The sequence below is a fragment of the Festucalex cinctus genome, chromosome 14, assembly GCF_051991245.1.
Source record: "Festucalex cinctus isolate MCC-2025b chromosome 14, RoL_Fcin_1.0, whole genome shotgun sequence".
NCBI classification, from domain to species: domain Eukaryota; kingdom Metazoa; phylum Chordata; class Actinopteri; order Syngnathiformes; family Syngnathidae; genus Festucalex; species Festucalex cinctus.
The window spans coordinates 191,271-205,464 of NC_135424.1; the positions used below are offsets into that span (position 1 = coordinate 191,271).

Genomic DNA, 14,194 nt, shown 5'->3' on the forward strand with positions numbered 1-14,194 from the left:
AAAATGATCCGTGCCGTCGGTGGTTCATATCTCAGCACATGACGCCAATCGCAAAACTTAGACGTAGACTTAAGAGACTTAGCATCAAAGCAAATTTATTAAAAACTAGGAAAAACCATGACAAGTAAAGGAGTCGAGGGCAAGTATTATGAAGCAGGCGGTGTTATTGGGAGGCGGCACCGACTTCCTCGGCCCATTTCTCCAGAAAGTCGCGGAGGTTCCCGTTAAACGCGTCGATTCCTTTGTGCGACAAACGGACGCCGTCGGCTTGGTAGAGGCCCGTGTTGGCCCCGCAGCGGATGTTGTCGTGGGTCAGAGAGACGCCGCCCACCTCGGAGACAATGTTGTGGATTCGCCGGTTGACCGTGCTTCGGACCAGGTCCACTTCGTGGGCGTCAGCGGAGTGGCGCCACGCCCGACGGGGCAGGATGTGGGACCACACCAGGACGCAGTGCGGGAAGGCGGCCCTCATGGAAGCCACGTCCGTCCGGACGGACGCCAGCAGGTCGCTGGGCGTTTCCGTGTTCAGGTCGTTGCCGCCCAGGTGCATGATGATGACGTGGGGTTGGGGCCAGGTGACTTGGAGCTGGCGCAGCAGGGGCAGCAGCTGGGGCCAGGTCATGCCCTGGACCCCCTTCCACCTGAGGGTCACCTTGTGGGGATCCATGCCCAGTTGCGCACCTACCTCCGCAGACTTGGCCCGCGCCTCGGCCCAGTAGACCAGCGAGTGGCCGCAAATCCAAACGTTGCGGGCGCTCGTGCCGACGGGCTTTCCTGCGGACATGAAGGTAAACTGATGGGTGACGCCACAAAGCCCGCTTGGCAAACCAGCCCCACTTTCTCTTAGCAGACATCAAAGGTTCGTTAGCTAACTAGCGACCGCGCCTCCTCGTCGTGTGTCAACTCAAAGTTTGAAAAGTGAAAATAATTGCTCACTTACCTTTGCTGATTGGACTCATTTAGTAGCAAAATGAGCAAACTGTTGCAAAAATGGCACCAGTGATTCCCAACCACTGTGCCATGAGACAACAGGTGTGAAATCATTTCATTTCACTTTATTGATCCATCTATGCCAGCCATGCAAAAAAGGGAAAAAAAAAAAAAAAGTCTTCCATCCACCTGTTGCCAGAATAGTAACAGTCCCAGATTTCACATTCAGTAAGTCAACCTGAGACTGAACAAACACTGCTTGACTTGTATTATTTTTTTTTTCCCCATATTTGCACGGCAGTCGAGAGAGGGCCGACACTTCATCTGTTCTGTACGTCTTGCGTGTATACGACTTGACAATAAAGTTGAAGTTGACTTGAAACGGGATGAAAACATCTGCGGGGACGTTTCCTTCCGCGGCTGCCGCAGTTGCCTTGAAAAAGGATTCGTGACATTTCTGATGACTTGATTTTAAAAGATGAGAAGGTACTTGAATCGTTACATTCAACAAGGCCACTTGGCATAAAATGAACAAGCGCTTCTGCCGAACCTGAACAATGGGTCAAAAGAGACGTCCTTGTCGTCAGTGAAAAACGCCTACACTCAACCCTTGACCTCTGTGCCATTGCCAACAAAGGTTACATTACAAAAGTCGCGAGTTGAATTCTTCTCATCGACCAAATATGGATTTTCCACCATCATCTACAAACCAATACAGACCTGTCATCATTTGAAGTGGGAAGTGGTTGGCTAAATAATTGCAAGTGCATTTTTTACAGTGACATTTCATTCTCATTTAATTCAAAAATAAATGAAGACAACCGTTTTTTGACTTAACATAAGTCATTATTTGGATTGAAAACTGGAGTCTGTGGACTGCACTTAACGCAAACGGGCTACTTCACTGAGAGGTAAACAACGCTAGACATTAGCTTTAGCTTCCTCAGCCTCTCAAAACGTCTTCCTGGCGGGCGTCGGCTAATGACGGAAATGGAAGTTCTTGCGCCATATTGTCGGTAGATGGCGGATTTCCCTTCAGCGACGGACACAAAAACAGATTGCAAAGTACCACATTATCGAAGCTACCTAGCAAGAAGATGCTACTAGCTGTGTACTTGTCAGGGGTGGGGCTAACTTATCATAGCAAGCTTAGTGTAAAACATTTTCCGACATGTCTAGCTACCGTAGCTGGCTTGGCTCTGGAATCCGCATCCCTAAAGTAAAAACCGTTTTGTTTATAAACTAAACATGATGTTCTCCGCTCTACATTCTATAGCATGCCACCACGCAGATGTCACGTTTCTGCTTCATAGTTTAGCTGACAAAAATGCACTGTAAGGTTGAAATGGTGTCAGAATAACAAAGATGTTGACTTTACTTACCCTGACTCTGAACTGAGACTTACTGCAGACGAAATACAAAAATAGCCTTTGACAACAAACTACAGTTAACGCCTCGTCTCAACGTGCTTCGCGGGCTTCTCCAAAATGACGTCTTGATGTGGGAAGGTTTTGAGCACGAGTGAAAGCTTTCGTGAACATGGCTTATATTTATCAAACTCCACTTTTTGGAAAGTCACAGTTATTATTTGTAGGTGGTCTGGAGTCTTTGTGCTTGATTTGACCACAATAAAAATAAATAAATAAATAAATAAATGAATAAAATCTAAAATCACATTCTTGCCGAGCTAGCTGAGATGCTTAATGGCTGGGTCAGGCATATTCATTCTTGAAACGGCGACTGAACGTTTACAAAAGTAGCAGTACATCAACAACATTACCCGAGGTGAAAACACTTTGCACATTTTAACATACTGGGCTCACTAAGTCACTTCAAGCCATGTCCTTGAAAGCTGGTTTGTAGCAAACCAGTAACGCTAGTAGCGCTACATCGTTCAACACGCGCACACAAAACGAGTTTAGCATCAAGACACTCGCAGGTCAAAATTGCTGCACTTGAAGTGAAGATCCAGCAGAATGTGAAGAGTTGACAAGAACAATGTTCAACTCACCTGGAAAGTAGGATTCGGGTTTAGCAATGAGAGACAGGTCTAGCTAGCTAGCTAGCTAGCTAGCTAGCCACCTGAACGATGGCTTAAGCTATGACTTGATGTTGTAAACATCTGCTGTCAAGTGCACCTCTAGCGATACTTGTAGCGAGGGAGCACTGCTCACAGTCGACTGGCTGCGGAAATTTAAAGCGGGATGCTAGCAAACGCATGTGAAGACAACAAAGTTACTTTGCGGCGACGCTTGCGCTTAGCTTCTTTTCTTGGCAGCTGTAATCCAAAAACGAACCATTTGCTAGCGTACGCAACGAGGGATGAAAACCTGAGGCAACCTTGTCTGGTCTTCTGCTAACGACGAATGGGGGCAGTGGGACTCGTCCTGGCTGTTGAAGACGTTTCAACTTGAATCCAAAAGGCTTCTGAATGTCGACGTCTCAGGTGGGCATCCCCTCGCAGTGGTCACATGGAGGTTGTTTCAGTTTGTTGCTTATTCACCGCAATAAATATTTGATTCTATTTATGTATTTATTTTAAGTATACAGCGGACTTGTGGCAAAAAAACTCGGTAGTCCCCCTTGGAGCGAGGCAATGGTTGCACTTACAATGCCCTGAGAAGTGAAAAAAACCTTTTGGATAAAAGGAGAAACATCTTCAAGAAGCAACAACGTGCCTCCATTCAACGTTGAGCAAACATGATACGAGTCCATCAGGTTAGCTAGCTTGTTCCTCCACGGCGGAAGCATCGTCACGAAAGCTAACGCAAAGTCGTACTAACAGATTTCCTTAGCATTGCGAAGAGTCAATGTAAAGAAAATTATTTTGATACCTGGGGCAATCACGGCGCCATTCCCTTGCTTGTTGTGGGCCTTGGACAGCTCCGCCATCTTCTGGTTGTACAAATTCAGCTGCAACGCAACAAAAGACGCATGAACAAGCTGAAGAAGCTCCGGCGGGAAAAACGCCGCCGCAGACGCTACCGTTTCCGTCTGCCTGCTCTTCGTGTCGCCATCGGGAGCGGAGGTCAAAGGCAACGCCGACGGTAAACTGAACTGGACCGATTTGAGTGTTTTTGCCGCTGGGGCCGCAGCCATCGACTTGACGCTCTCAATAACCTTCAGGCATTTGGCCACCGTCGTGGAGATGCTGGACTGCTCCTTGCTGGCAGTCGCTGATGGCGGCGTTCCTTGGCCGGCGCTTGCTGGCGGAATGGGGCCGGAAGAGCCAAAGGCCGGAGCTCCAGGCGGCTTGGCATCCCTGGAGGGCATCATGAAAGGAGGCTGCCCAGGAGGACGTCGGGGAGGTGGTCCGGGAGGCGGTCCCGGGGGCAGACGGCCAGCAGCAGGAGCAGCTTTGGGGGCAATTTCCAGGGGCCAGTTGACCGGAGGGGATGGATGGCGGTAGTGCGCAGGTGGGGGCCCAGGGGGCGGTCTGGGTGTTGATGACGTACTTGCCATGGTCTTTGTGAGATCTTGCAGCTCTTGAGCCTTTTTTAGCGTCTCCAACTCTTGTTGGTCGAGGAATTCTTCATACTCTGAGACGGCCTTCTTTTTGCTGGGGGGCTCCGAACTGGACGATCTGGTGCAAGACGGGGAAACCACGGCGTCTGCCTCCAGCGACGGGGTCCCATGTCTGCGGGGCTCCTGCCACGCTGTCGAAGATCGCTCTCTCTCAGCGGATGAGGACTTGGACTTTGAGGCAGCGCGAGCCAGCTGCGACACGTCTCCCGACGACAGCTTCAGGCCAATCGTACGCAACAAAGTCTGGAACTGGCTGTAAGGGGCGCTGGCGCTAGTGCTCACGGCCGCCTCAGCTGTTCTCTCCGCCGAAGGTGACTTCTTCTCAGGCTCCGAGGTGGCGCAGCCACCGGGCGCCTCGTGAGCCAGACCCACAAGCCGAGAGAAGCCTTTGCCATCCTCAAGCGCCCGCTCATGTGGCAGAAGTTCGTCCCTGACAGGAAGCGCTTCCGTTTGCGTTTCAGCAATCGCCTTCTTCTGAAGCATATCAAGAAAGCGATCAAGTGGGGGCGTCGGGACCGGGGCTGGCGTCGCGTTTGCGCGGCTCGGCGAGGGGCTTTTGGCCGGCGGCCGTGTGGGAGAAGATGGCCCGAAGGTCGTTTGCAGAGATGAAGAGTCAGAAGCTGATGGAGGCGGGGGCGGCGCACAAGCTTCTGGATCCTGGCTCTTCGTGTACTGGCTGTGATGAGGATGGTCCGCATACGCCGGGTCATAGTACGGATCGTCGTACGGTTCGTCGTAAACGTCGTAGCGGTCGGTGTAACGCTGGCCGGAGCCGAACGGGCCTTCGTACGGAACTTTACCATACGGACTACTGTCGTAGGGTCGCTCAGCGTAGGGATGGTTGGCAAAGGCGCCAGCGTAGCCATCGGCATAGCGCTCCCGAAAGCGCGGGTACGGCCTGTCGTAATAAGGCTCGTCATAGGGCGGAGGAAGATGGTGGGCGTACTCCGGGACTTCTGGTCGTTTCTTCAAAATGGAGCGGACCGGCCTAAACTCGGGCAAAGGTTTCGCAATGCGACCATGATCATAGTCGATGCACGTTCGCTGTCCGGGCTCGGGACCTTGCGGCTCCATCAGCGACTTCTTGAAGGCAATCATCTCATTCAGCTCCTCCAGTTCTCGCTTCTTCCGCGCCAGCTCGTCATCCACCGGTGCGGCACGAGCCTTGGGAGGAGGGCTGCGCTCCCTCCTCCTTTTGTGCTCTTGTTCTCGATCGCCGCTGACTTTGCTCCTTTTCGTTCTTGATCGTTCTTTGCTACCGCTCCTGCTACGACTGCGACTGCGACTGCGGCTTCTTGTACGTCTGCGGGACCTTTCCCGACTCGAGCTTCGTCTATGCCGACTGCTTTTGTGCCTGCGTTCCAGACTCGTGCTGCGTCTCCTTTTGATTTCTCGTCCAAACTTGTCTTTGGGCAGACTCGGGCTGCGGCTCCTGCTGTAGCCACGACGCCGGCTCGTCGTTAACTTGTCCTGAGCTCGCAATTGTTTCACCACTGTCTTCAGCCTGTCTGTGTTGGTCTTGGTCTTCTCCTTCCTTTGAGGGAAGAGGAAATTGCTGCAACAGTTGTCAACTACTCCATCAGAACCTTCAACGAATGGACTTACTCAGAGTCTTCTGAAGCTTTGGTCAGCTTGATGGTCATCTGAGGAGGAAGAAGGAAGCCTTAACAGCACGATTACGAAAACAGGTTGGCCATTTAAGAAGCAACGTGACAATGACTTGTACAAATCCCCAACAAATACATTGACAAATCCAGCCATGGACTGCAGCTTACCTACACGTTGACCGAGCCTCCAGCCCACACTACTTTTCTCACCAATAATCTTCCATCTGCGCAAGTTAACGGCAGTTTTCGTCGCACGTATCGGCGTTTGAAACATGACGCTAGCTAGCTCTATCCCGATGAGGTCTTGAAACTTTAGCCTGCCCGAAAAACTGCTGGCTATTTTCAACTGAAACTTGTCAAGCGAGCCGAGAAGAGTGTTTGTTCCCCGAGTGGGAGACCAAATGAAAGAATGGAGGAGAATGTTGAAGAAATAATCCAGTTATACCCTTTGCACCTAATTTGAGCATATTTTCTTCACACAAAAACAATTTGCCGTTTGCTGCCGTGACTTGTAGGTCAAATATGTGCCTTGGCTCAATGGAGATGGCAAAGTAATTTGGTAGACAACGTGTCAAAATGTGCAGTGGTTGACGAGTCCGAGGGGGCTCACCTTCCCTTTGCCGGCGGTGACGGCGCCCAGTTTTTTGGCAGGTAGGAAAACATTCTCGGTGCAATGTTTGATCCTGATGGCCTGGTGGCCGCCCGCCGCTTCGTCATGCTGCAACAAGAAGCCCGCGTGAGCAAAGACGCGACCGGCGGCACGCGTACTCGGACTTACCGGGACCACGCTGAATTCCACTTTCTCGTTCAGCTGCAGTTTCTTTCTGCTGAGGACTTCCGACAAGTAGAAGAAGAGTTGCGGGTTCTGCGCGCACTTGATGAGGCCGCTCCCCTCGGAGAACTCGATGACGATTCCCTGCAAACGCAACCGGGGCCGTCACAAACAAATCTCTTTGCAAATCGCCATCCTAGCCATTATTACGGAAATTCCTATTTGTTGCCGGAAAAGTCCACAGCAACAGATGCCAAAAATTGGTTGAGGGCAACGCAAATCCGCTTTGAAAATTATTGATGGTTTCAAGACCTCCATTTTTGGGTTGACAATCTCCTCAACAAATGAACCACGAAACGACACATGAAATCCAATCAGAAGAAGGAATCAATCGTACCTGCAGAGATTTTGTCGCGTTTAAGAAACCGTCAGGCCGAGCAGTGAGCGAGCAACAACTCAAATGACAATTCTGAATCGGTTACTGCCGACGAGACGACGACACGTTAACCTGCAGTCCGTGACAAATGGAGGCCTTGGCAAGCGATTCATGTAGTCGACTACAAGTGGACAAAAATCCACTGAACGCGTTTTGACTCAAGCTTGAACTCATTTTCGTCCCCCCAACAACAAATATGAAGACCGCTTGGGACGTCTTACGTGTCGTCGTTGTTCTGTGGACTCTTCAAAGGAGGCGGAAAGGATTTCCACAAAAGTGGCTCGTTCCTCTTTGCTGTCCTGATCGGTGGCCACGTTGAAGCGCACCTGCAAACCAACGCCGACATCATCAGCACAGCGCGTGCTCGGCGGACGCCCTCCGCACCGTCTTTGGCGTGAGCGCCCGCCCGCTCACCTTGTCGCCGGCCAACATGGTGGCGCTGGTGAGCAGGTCAGCGTGCCAGAACGGAAGCTGCTTTTGTTGACCCTCGATGGTCATCACCAGACGCCCCGCCTCCTCGGAGCTCTCGCCTCCCGCTTCAACGTCTTCCGTCTTCTGTTCCTCAGTGTCCACTTCCTGTTTGATGTCCACTTCCTGTTTGATGTCCACTCCCTCCTCCTTGACCTCCACAACGCTCACCTGTGGGACAACACGTCACCACCAAAATTCAATCCCCCCCCCCCCCCCCAAAAAAAAATCTCATTTCACTTTCCCCTTTTTGCTTATGACAAGTTTGGGTCTCCTTTGAGCAAACAAGCTTTCAAACCTTTTTTTTTCCTTCTTCTCCTCAGTGTTAAATTCATGTTCACAATCGAAACAAATATTTGTCTGGGGGTGGGGCTACAGTACATACTACAAATGGTCCATTCATGTATGGAAATATGATGCTTGATAAATGAGCAAAATCTCACTGGGGTTTCAATTTCAATTTCAATTTGTCCTGTCGGTGACGCTTGGTCACTCAAAACTTTGCTTTTAGTGGGCCGGCGTTTGAAAACTCGTGTCCCCCCCCAAAAAAAAGGCAAATTTAGTGAGGGGTTCCTGCCTGCTGGTCCTGAGGCTCCGTCTTGATGGTGATTTCCTCCACCTTGTTCTTCACCTGTAAGACAACATGAGGGTGTCAGGGGAGATTGATGAAGATTGAGCGCAAGCGTCAGCCGCCACCTCCTTCTTGACGGCTTGTCCTCGTGCCGCTTTGAGGATGGTGCCATCAAAACGCTCCTTGCTGATCACCAGCTTGGTGTCGGGGACGGCCATGCTGAAGCCCAGCGGCGTCCACTGGAGGGGGGGAAAAAAAATTATCAAAAAAAGTCAGCAGATGACGTCCATTTGTCAACTGGAGAAGCGTCGATTGAGGAGCGGCGACTCACCTTGTCCTTGGCGGCGGCAAGCGCCGCAGACGCCGCCTCCTTCCACTTCTTGTCTTTTTGCTCCTCCTCTTCCTGTCTCTTCTTCTCCGTCAGGATTCGGTCCTCCACCATCTTGGTCCTGCGGAGTCTGATGGCTTTCTTCTGGTCCTCGTCCTGCGTGAGCGCAAAAAGAGGTGGACGTCCGTCCGTCCGTCCGTCCGTCCGTCGGGTGGGGCTGCGACGCCACTCACCTGGCAGACGGTGAACTCCACCTCCTTGTTGACGTCTTGGCCATCCAACTCCGTGTCGCTCAGGTTCTCGCAGACGTCAAAGGGCAGTTCTCCGTGCTCCTCGGAGCTCACCACGCCTTCGGCCGCTTCCAGGCTCTTGATGACGCCCTGCGGCGACACGCGCGCACCGACGGCAGCTCAGTGTCTGTTCAAAGCGCCGGACGCACGACTGGCGCATACGGACCGGACGCTTTTCTGCTAAAAGCGCTCACCAAGTGTGGCACGATACTGGGAAATCATGCCATGAGGTTGCTGAATATAGTGATATGGATATTGCCATCATTAACATGGATCGAAAGAAATTGCATTTTTATGATCGAATGAAAGAATGACATTTTTTCAGACAGCAAAATAAGCACATTCAATATCATCTTAGTGACTCCATTTTTTCAACTATTGGATTGTGGGTGCATATTTGAGTTAGTGGCCGTCTGGTCAAATTCCGATCAAGGCATCAAATTCCATCTGAAACTGATTGTGTGACTTTGCGATATGCATATTGCACGAGCCAACGATATCGATTTCCATATTTGTTCCAAATCATTTCTGTTCAATTTGCCCTTGGAGACGAATGTCAAGAATATCGAGAGCTTTTTTTTAAATGCTCCTACCAGTTTGCGCTTCTCGTTGGTGTAGGCGAAGGTGAAGGGGACCTTGAGTCGGATGTTGGCGGCGCGCTTCTTCTTGGACTGCAGGTCCACCAGCAGGCTGAGGAGCACGCGGTCGTTCTTGAGCAGCGTGACGCCGCAGTCGCGCCGGTCAAAGGTCACGTTGGTGTGGAGGGGCCCGATGTTGGCGTAGATCTGCCCCGGGTAGCCCGGCTTCTCCGCCTGCGCGCCCAACAAAGTCAAAGTCAAAGTCAAAGTCAGAGGCGGCCGGCCGGCCGGACGGATGACGACGCTCACCGTGGCCTTGATGATGGGCTGGCTGACCGTGCCCTCGTACAGCTCGGGGTCCAGCCACAAGGCGGGCGGCGATTTGCTCTTGGGCGGCACCGTCTTGGAGGCGGAGCTGCAGAGGGTCAGCAGGAGCGGCTCCTTCACGCGGCGGACGCGGATGGCGCGCTCGCCCGCTCGCAGCTGGCCCAAGGCAGGGAAGGCAAAGGTTGGATGGCGGACGGATGGCCGGACGGAGGGACGCGCCGCTTACCTTGTGGACGGTGAACTCCACTTCTTCGTCCACGTCGGCGGCGGCGAAGTCCACCTCGCTCAAGTTCTCTCCGAGGTCGAAGGGAAGCTCGCCGTGCGCGTCCGACTTGATGACGCCTTGCTTGTCATCCAAGCTGACGATGGTGCCCTGCCGGACGACGCACGGCGTGACGCCCGAGTCGCAGTGCCCGCGGAACGGACGCGCCGCGTTTGCCGTACGCGTCCGTTCCGCTCCAGAGCCCCTCTCCAGTCCGGTTCGCACGTCTGTCTCCTCCAACGCAGCTGAATAAAATCAAGCTCATCATCCAAGCCTGATAATGAGCCTGACCGTGAATCAGGTGTGTCGGTGGAGAGAAACATGGAAAAGAGGCTGGACAGGGGCTCAAGTTTTTTGGCTCTAAAATGTCCGCCTCATGTCATGCCGTGCAGTGAGCCGGCTCAAACCGGAATGCGTTTTATTCGGGAAAAGGCGGCGCGTCCGTTTGGCAGTGAATCGGCGCGCTCACCGTCTCCCGCGTCTCCTTGGTGAAGTCGAAGGTTTCGGGAAGTTTGGGTCGGACGTTGGTGGCGCGCCGCTTCTCGCTGACGACGTCGACCAGCAGGTTGATGAGAACTTGGTCGTTCTTGAGCAGCGTGACGGCGCTGTCCTTCCTGTCGAACGGCAGGTTGATCCTCATCGGCCTGACATCCACGTGCACCTGGCCGCGCGACGGCCGCTCGCCCGCCTGCGGGGAGACGGACGGCGGCTCGACAAGGGGAAGAGGGGGTCCGTCTGTCCGGCCGGCGCTCACCTGAGCCTCCACGATGGGCTGGCTGACCACGGCCTCGTAGATGTCCAGCTCCACCTTCTCCGTCCCGCCCGGCGCCACTTTCACGTCGGTGGCGATCTTGGCGTTCTGCCGGCAAGGGAAGCTCGTGCTCAAACGACAAAGCGGCTTCGGGGCGGCCGTCAATCAAACCTTCAAGTTGCAGGCGGTGAAGTGCACTCCCACGCCGGGCTTCATGGCTTTCGGGTTCCCGAAGAAGACGCCAAAGTCGAAGGTGAACTTTTCCATGTCTTCTCTCTCAATGTGGCCGAACGTGGGCTGAAGATGGCAAAAAACAAAAAAAAGTGATGTGAAGCTTTGCGGGTTCCGACCAGGACGCGCTCGTGCCAGTAACCAACAACGCCGGCCAGCGTTTGAAAACTGCTCAGTCGTTGACGACTTTGTGCTCTGATGTGACTTGACGAGCTGGCCGCACGTTTCCGTCTGCTGTTTCATTTCGTTTGGCTAATGTACGACGTGCGTGCGTGCGTGGAAGCCTCAAACATTCTCCGTACTAACTTGCATGTTCATGTCTCAAATGTCCCGACGCGAGCAACGTAACCCAAATTTCTTACTTAAGTTGAATTTCCCCATGACGTCAAAGTCATTTGCATCAAATAATCTAAAATACATTCTATTCAAAAAATGCTGGACTCACCAGTACTGCTTAGAAGTGGATGAAAAAGAAGGTCGCAAATGCTTATGTGGATTATGCGGATTCTCCCACAGGTGCACAAGCGCGAGCACTAGCCAAGTGATAAATAGCGAAGAAGGGGAAAACATTGCAGCCAAAATGGTGGACCGGATATGTTGGATCATTTCTGGTCTTGTATATGGAAGGCTTTACTTTCTTTGCGTATATGTCACCGATAAGGACTTACAAGTCAGACCAATATATCTGTGCACTTACGAGAAACATGTTTTCTTTATGTTAGTAAGAACAACTTCTGAGTATATTATCATGATAGAAGTATGAGATCACGTGTACTTCTTCCCACAATTTTCTCCTTTTTGAACTTCAACTTGTACTCGACACTTGTCACGTGTCGATACGTTCACTGAAGCCAAAGACGAAGCGGTCAGCATGACAGCAGCACGACGTACCCCGATGAAGGAGATGACGCCGCTCGATCTGCCCGCCGGCGGCCTGAGGGCGAGAGAGAGAGCGGTCAGGACGGACGGCCGTCGGACGGCCGCCGCCGATCGGACGGGTGCCTACTTTTCGACGGTTCGCTTCGCCAGCAGTCCCAGGACTTTGGCCGCGCCGCCGCCGGCTTCCCCCGGGGGGGCGGGGTCGGCGCTCGTCGGGGCGGCCGGCGCGTTCTCGTCGGCCGCCGGCTTGCTTTCGTCCGGGGCGGCGTCCGACGAGGGGCCCGAAATCAAGGCTTTGATCTGCCGAGACGGAAATCACGAGACGTCAGTCGGAAGACGCCGTCCGACGGCGCGGTCTCGTCAGACCGTCCCGCCCACTTACCCACTGGGGCTGCTCCAGCGACGGCTCGGCGGCCGCCCCGTCGCCTTCCTGCGCCGGCGTCTGAAACCAAAGCAAAACAATTTTCAACAACCAAATGATGACTTTTATTCTGTGGCTCGCTCCTTGCCAGCAAGCAGATTTTCAGATTTCAGCGAGCATCCCTTGTGTGTGCAGCTGCAGCTGCAGCAGCAGTGCAGCTGGCCACGCCTCCAAATTGGGAAGAATTAGAGATCAGATTCAATTCAAGACTTGAAGCTACGGACTGGATCTCATTCTTGTGCCATCTGCAAGAGACTGACAAATGTTTCAAATGTGCTCTTGCAACTCTCAATGCCAACCAACCAACGAAAAGCTGAACTCCGCAGTGCTATTTGAAATGAAATGATGACCACAGAAAAGGAAAGTAGCACACGCCGTCCTGGCCACTCATGGCGGTAAAAGAAGAAGGGAAGTTTTGGAGCCGACTACTGGCCAAGAGCAGGAAGCGGCTCCTGGCCGCCGGAGTTCTCATTCGCTTTGCAAACAAATCAAAGGACGAACGGCAAACGGACGCCGAGCGACTCTGCGGCACTCACCAATGTGGGCGGCGCGTATCCCGGGAAGCCAAACGGAGGAACGCAGCCCGGCGGGGGAGCCGCTTCGCCGCCATCCGCTGGCGGAGGAAGGCAGGGAGGGGGGCCCCAGCCCGGAGGAGGGGAAGGCATGTTGGGGTCCCACTGCGGGGGAGGAGGATGGGGCCCCCAGCTCGGAGACGGAGGTCGGTCGGGGCCCAGTTCACCTGGCGGGGGTGGGCCCCAACCTCCGGGAGGCGGCGGGCCCCAACCGCCGGGAGGGGGCGGGCCCCAACCGCCGGGAGGGGGCGGGCCCCAACCCCCGGGAGGGGGCGGGCCCCAACCCCCGGGAGGGGGCGGGCCCCAGCCGTTGGGAGGAGGGGGACCCCATCCTTCAGGAGGCGGCGGGCCCCACCCATCCGGAGGCGGCGGGCCCCATCCATCCGGAGGCGGCGGGCCCCACCCATCCGGAGGCGGCGGGCCCCACCCATCCGGAGGCGGCGGGCCCCATCCATCCGGAGGCGGCGGGCCCCATCCATCCGGAGGCGGCGGGCCCCATCCCTCCGGAGGGGGCGGACCCCAGCCCCCGGGAGGCGGCGGGCCCCATCCTCCGGGTGGAGGAGGACCCCAGCCGCCGGGAGGTGGCGGTCCCCAACCTCGGGGTGGGCCCCATTCTCCAGGTGGCGGCCAACAGCCCGGAGGTGGCGGTCCGTCTTGGTCGGGATTTCGTCCTCGGTTCATCGCGTCGCTGTGTCGCGCTAACGAGCTAAGCTAGCAGGCTAACGGGTTCAGCAAAGTCACGAGGAAGTCAAACATTACGTCACTCACTCGACCTTCGTGTGACAAATATAGCCGGTTAACCGTCTTCGTTTTTTGCCCAATTGACTTGAAAACTTGGAAGAAAAAAAAACCAACGTGAAGAACGAGATGCTATCGACACCGTTCGCTGGCTAGTGCGTCTTCTTCTTCGTTTATTGACTTCTCTTCTTCTTCTTCGTTTATTCACTTTTCTTCTTCTTCGTTTTTTCCCTTCTCTTCTTCCTCTGCGCAACCGAACGGCGGGCGACCACTCTCGCGTCGTCGGGCTCTTTAGCGCCGCCTACAAATTCAGTCCTTGTTGAATTTAGAAGATCTCAATTTTTGTTGAAGTCAGCGTGATTGAATACATGATTCATAATTCTGTTTTGTCATCGTTTGACCTTTACTCTGTAAAGCGTCTATGAATCGTCCAAAAAGTATTCAAATTGGGTAGGCCTGCATCATAACACTGTACATGAATTGGCAATTTTCGTCCAATTTCAGCATA

At 53.6% G+C, this 14,194-nt stretch overlaps 1 protein-coding gene across 2 annotated transcripts; it reads right to left on the reverse strand.

Annotated features, from left to right (window-relative positions):
* Positions 1-78: 78 nt before the first annotated feature.
* On the reverse strand, positions 79-13,882 carry LOC144001002 (uncharacterized). 2 transcript variants are annotated; one of them, XM_077494887.1, is made up of 22 exons: positions 12,913-13,882; positions 12,338-12,397; positions 12,083-12,255; positions 11,968-12,010; positions 11,017-11,142; positions 10,849-10,953; positions 10,564-10,782; positions 10,059-10,205; positions 9,815-9,988; positions 9,521-9,739; positions 8,871-9,017; positions 8,641-8,793; positions 8,435-8,548; positions 8,316-8,369; positions 7,685-7,909; positions 7,492-7,596; positions 6,841-6,978; positions 6,673-6,780; positions 6,061-6,098; positions 3,916-6,010; positions 3,765-3,843; positions 79-774 (listed from the first exon to the last, which is right to left on the reverse strand). In XM_077494887.1, the coding sequence occupies exons 1-22, from the start codon at positions 13,627-13,629 to the stop codon at positions 164-166; spliced, it is 5,850 nt and encodes a 1,949-aa protein (XP_077351013.1). In that variant the 5' UTR covers positions 13,630-13,882; the 3' UTR covers positions 79-163. The 2 variants fall into 2 exon arrangements, with proteins under 2 accessions (XP_077351013.1, XP_077351014.1); XM_077494888.1 differs by having other exon boundaries at positions 3,916-5,989; positions 12,913-13,881.
* Positions 13,883-14,194: the final 312 nt, after the last annotated feature.

Coding starts and splice junctions, on each gene's coding strand:
- LOC144001002 (XM_077494887.1), bottom strand. CDS start 13,629: ATGAACCGAGGACGAAATCCCGACCAAGACGGACCGCCACCTCCGGGC. Junction 10,954..11,016: donor TCACCGCCTGCAACTTGAAG/GTTTGATTGACG, acceptor CCTTGCCGGCAG/AACGCCAAGATCGCCACCGA. Junction 6,099..6,672: donor TCACCGCCGGCAAAGGGAAG/GTGAGCCCCCTC, acceptor CTTCCTCCTCAG/ATGACCATCAAGCTGACCAA.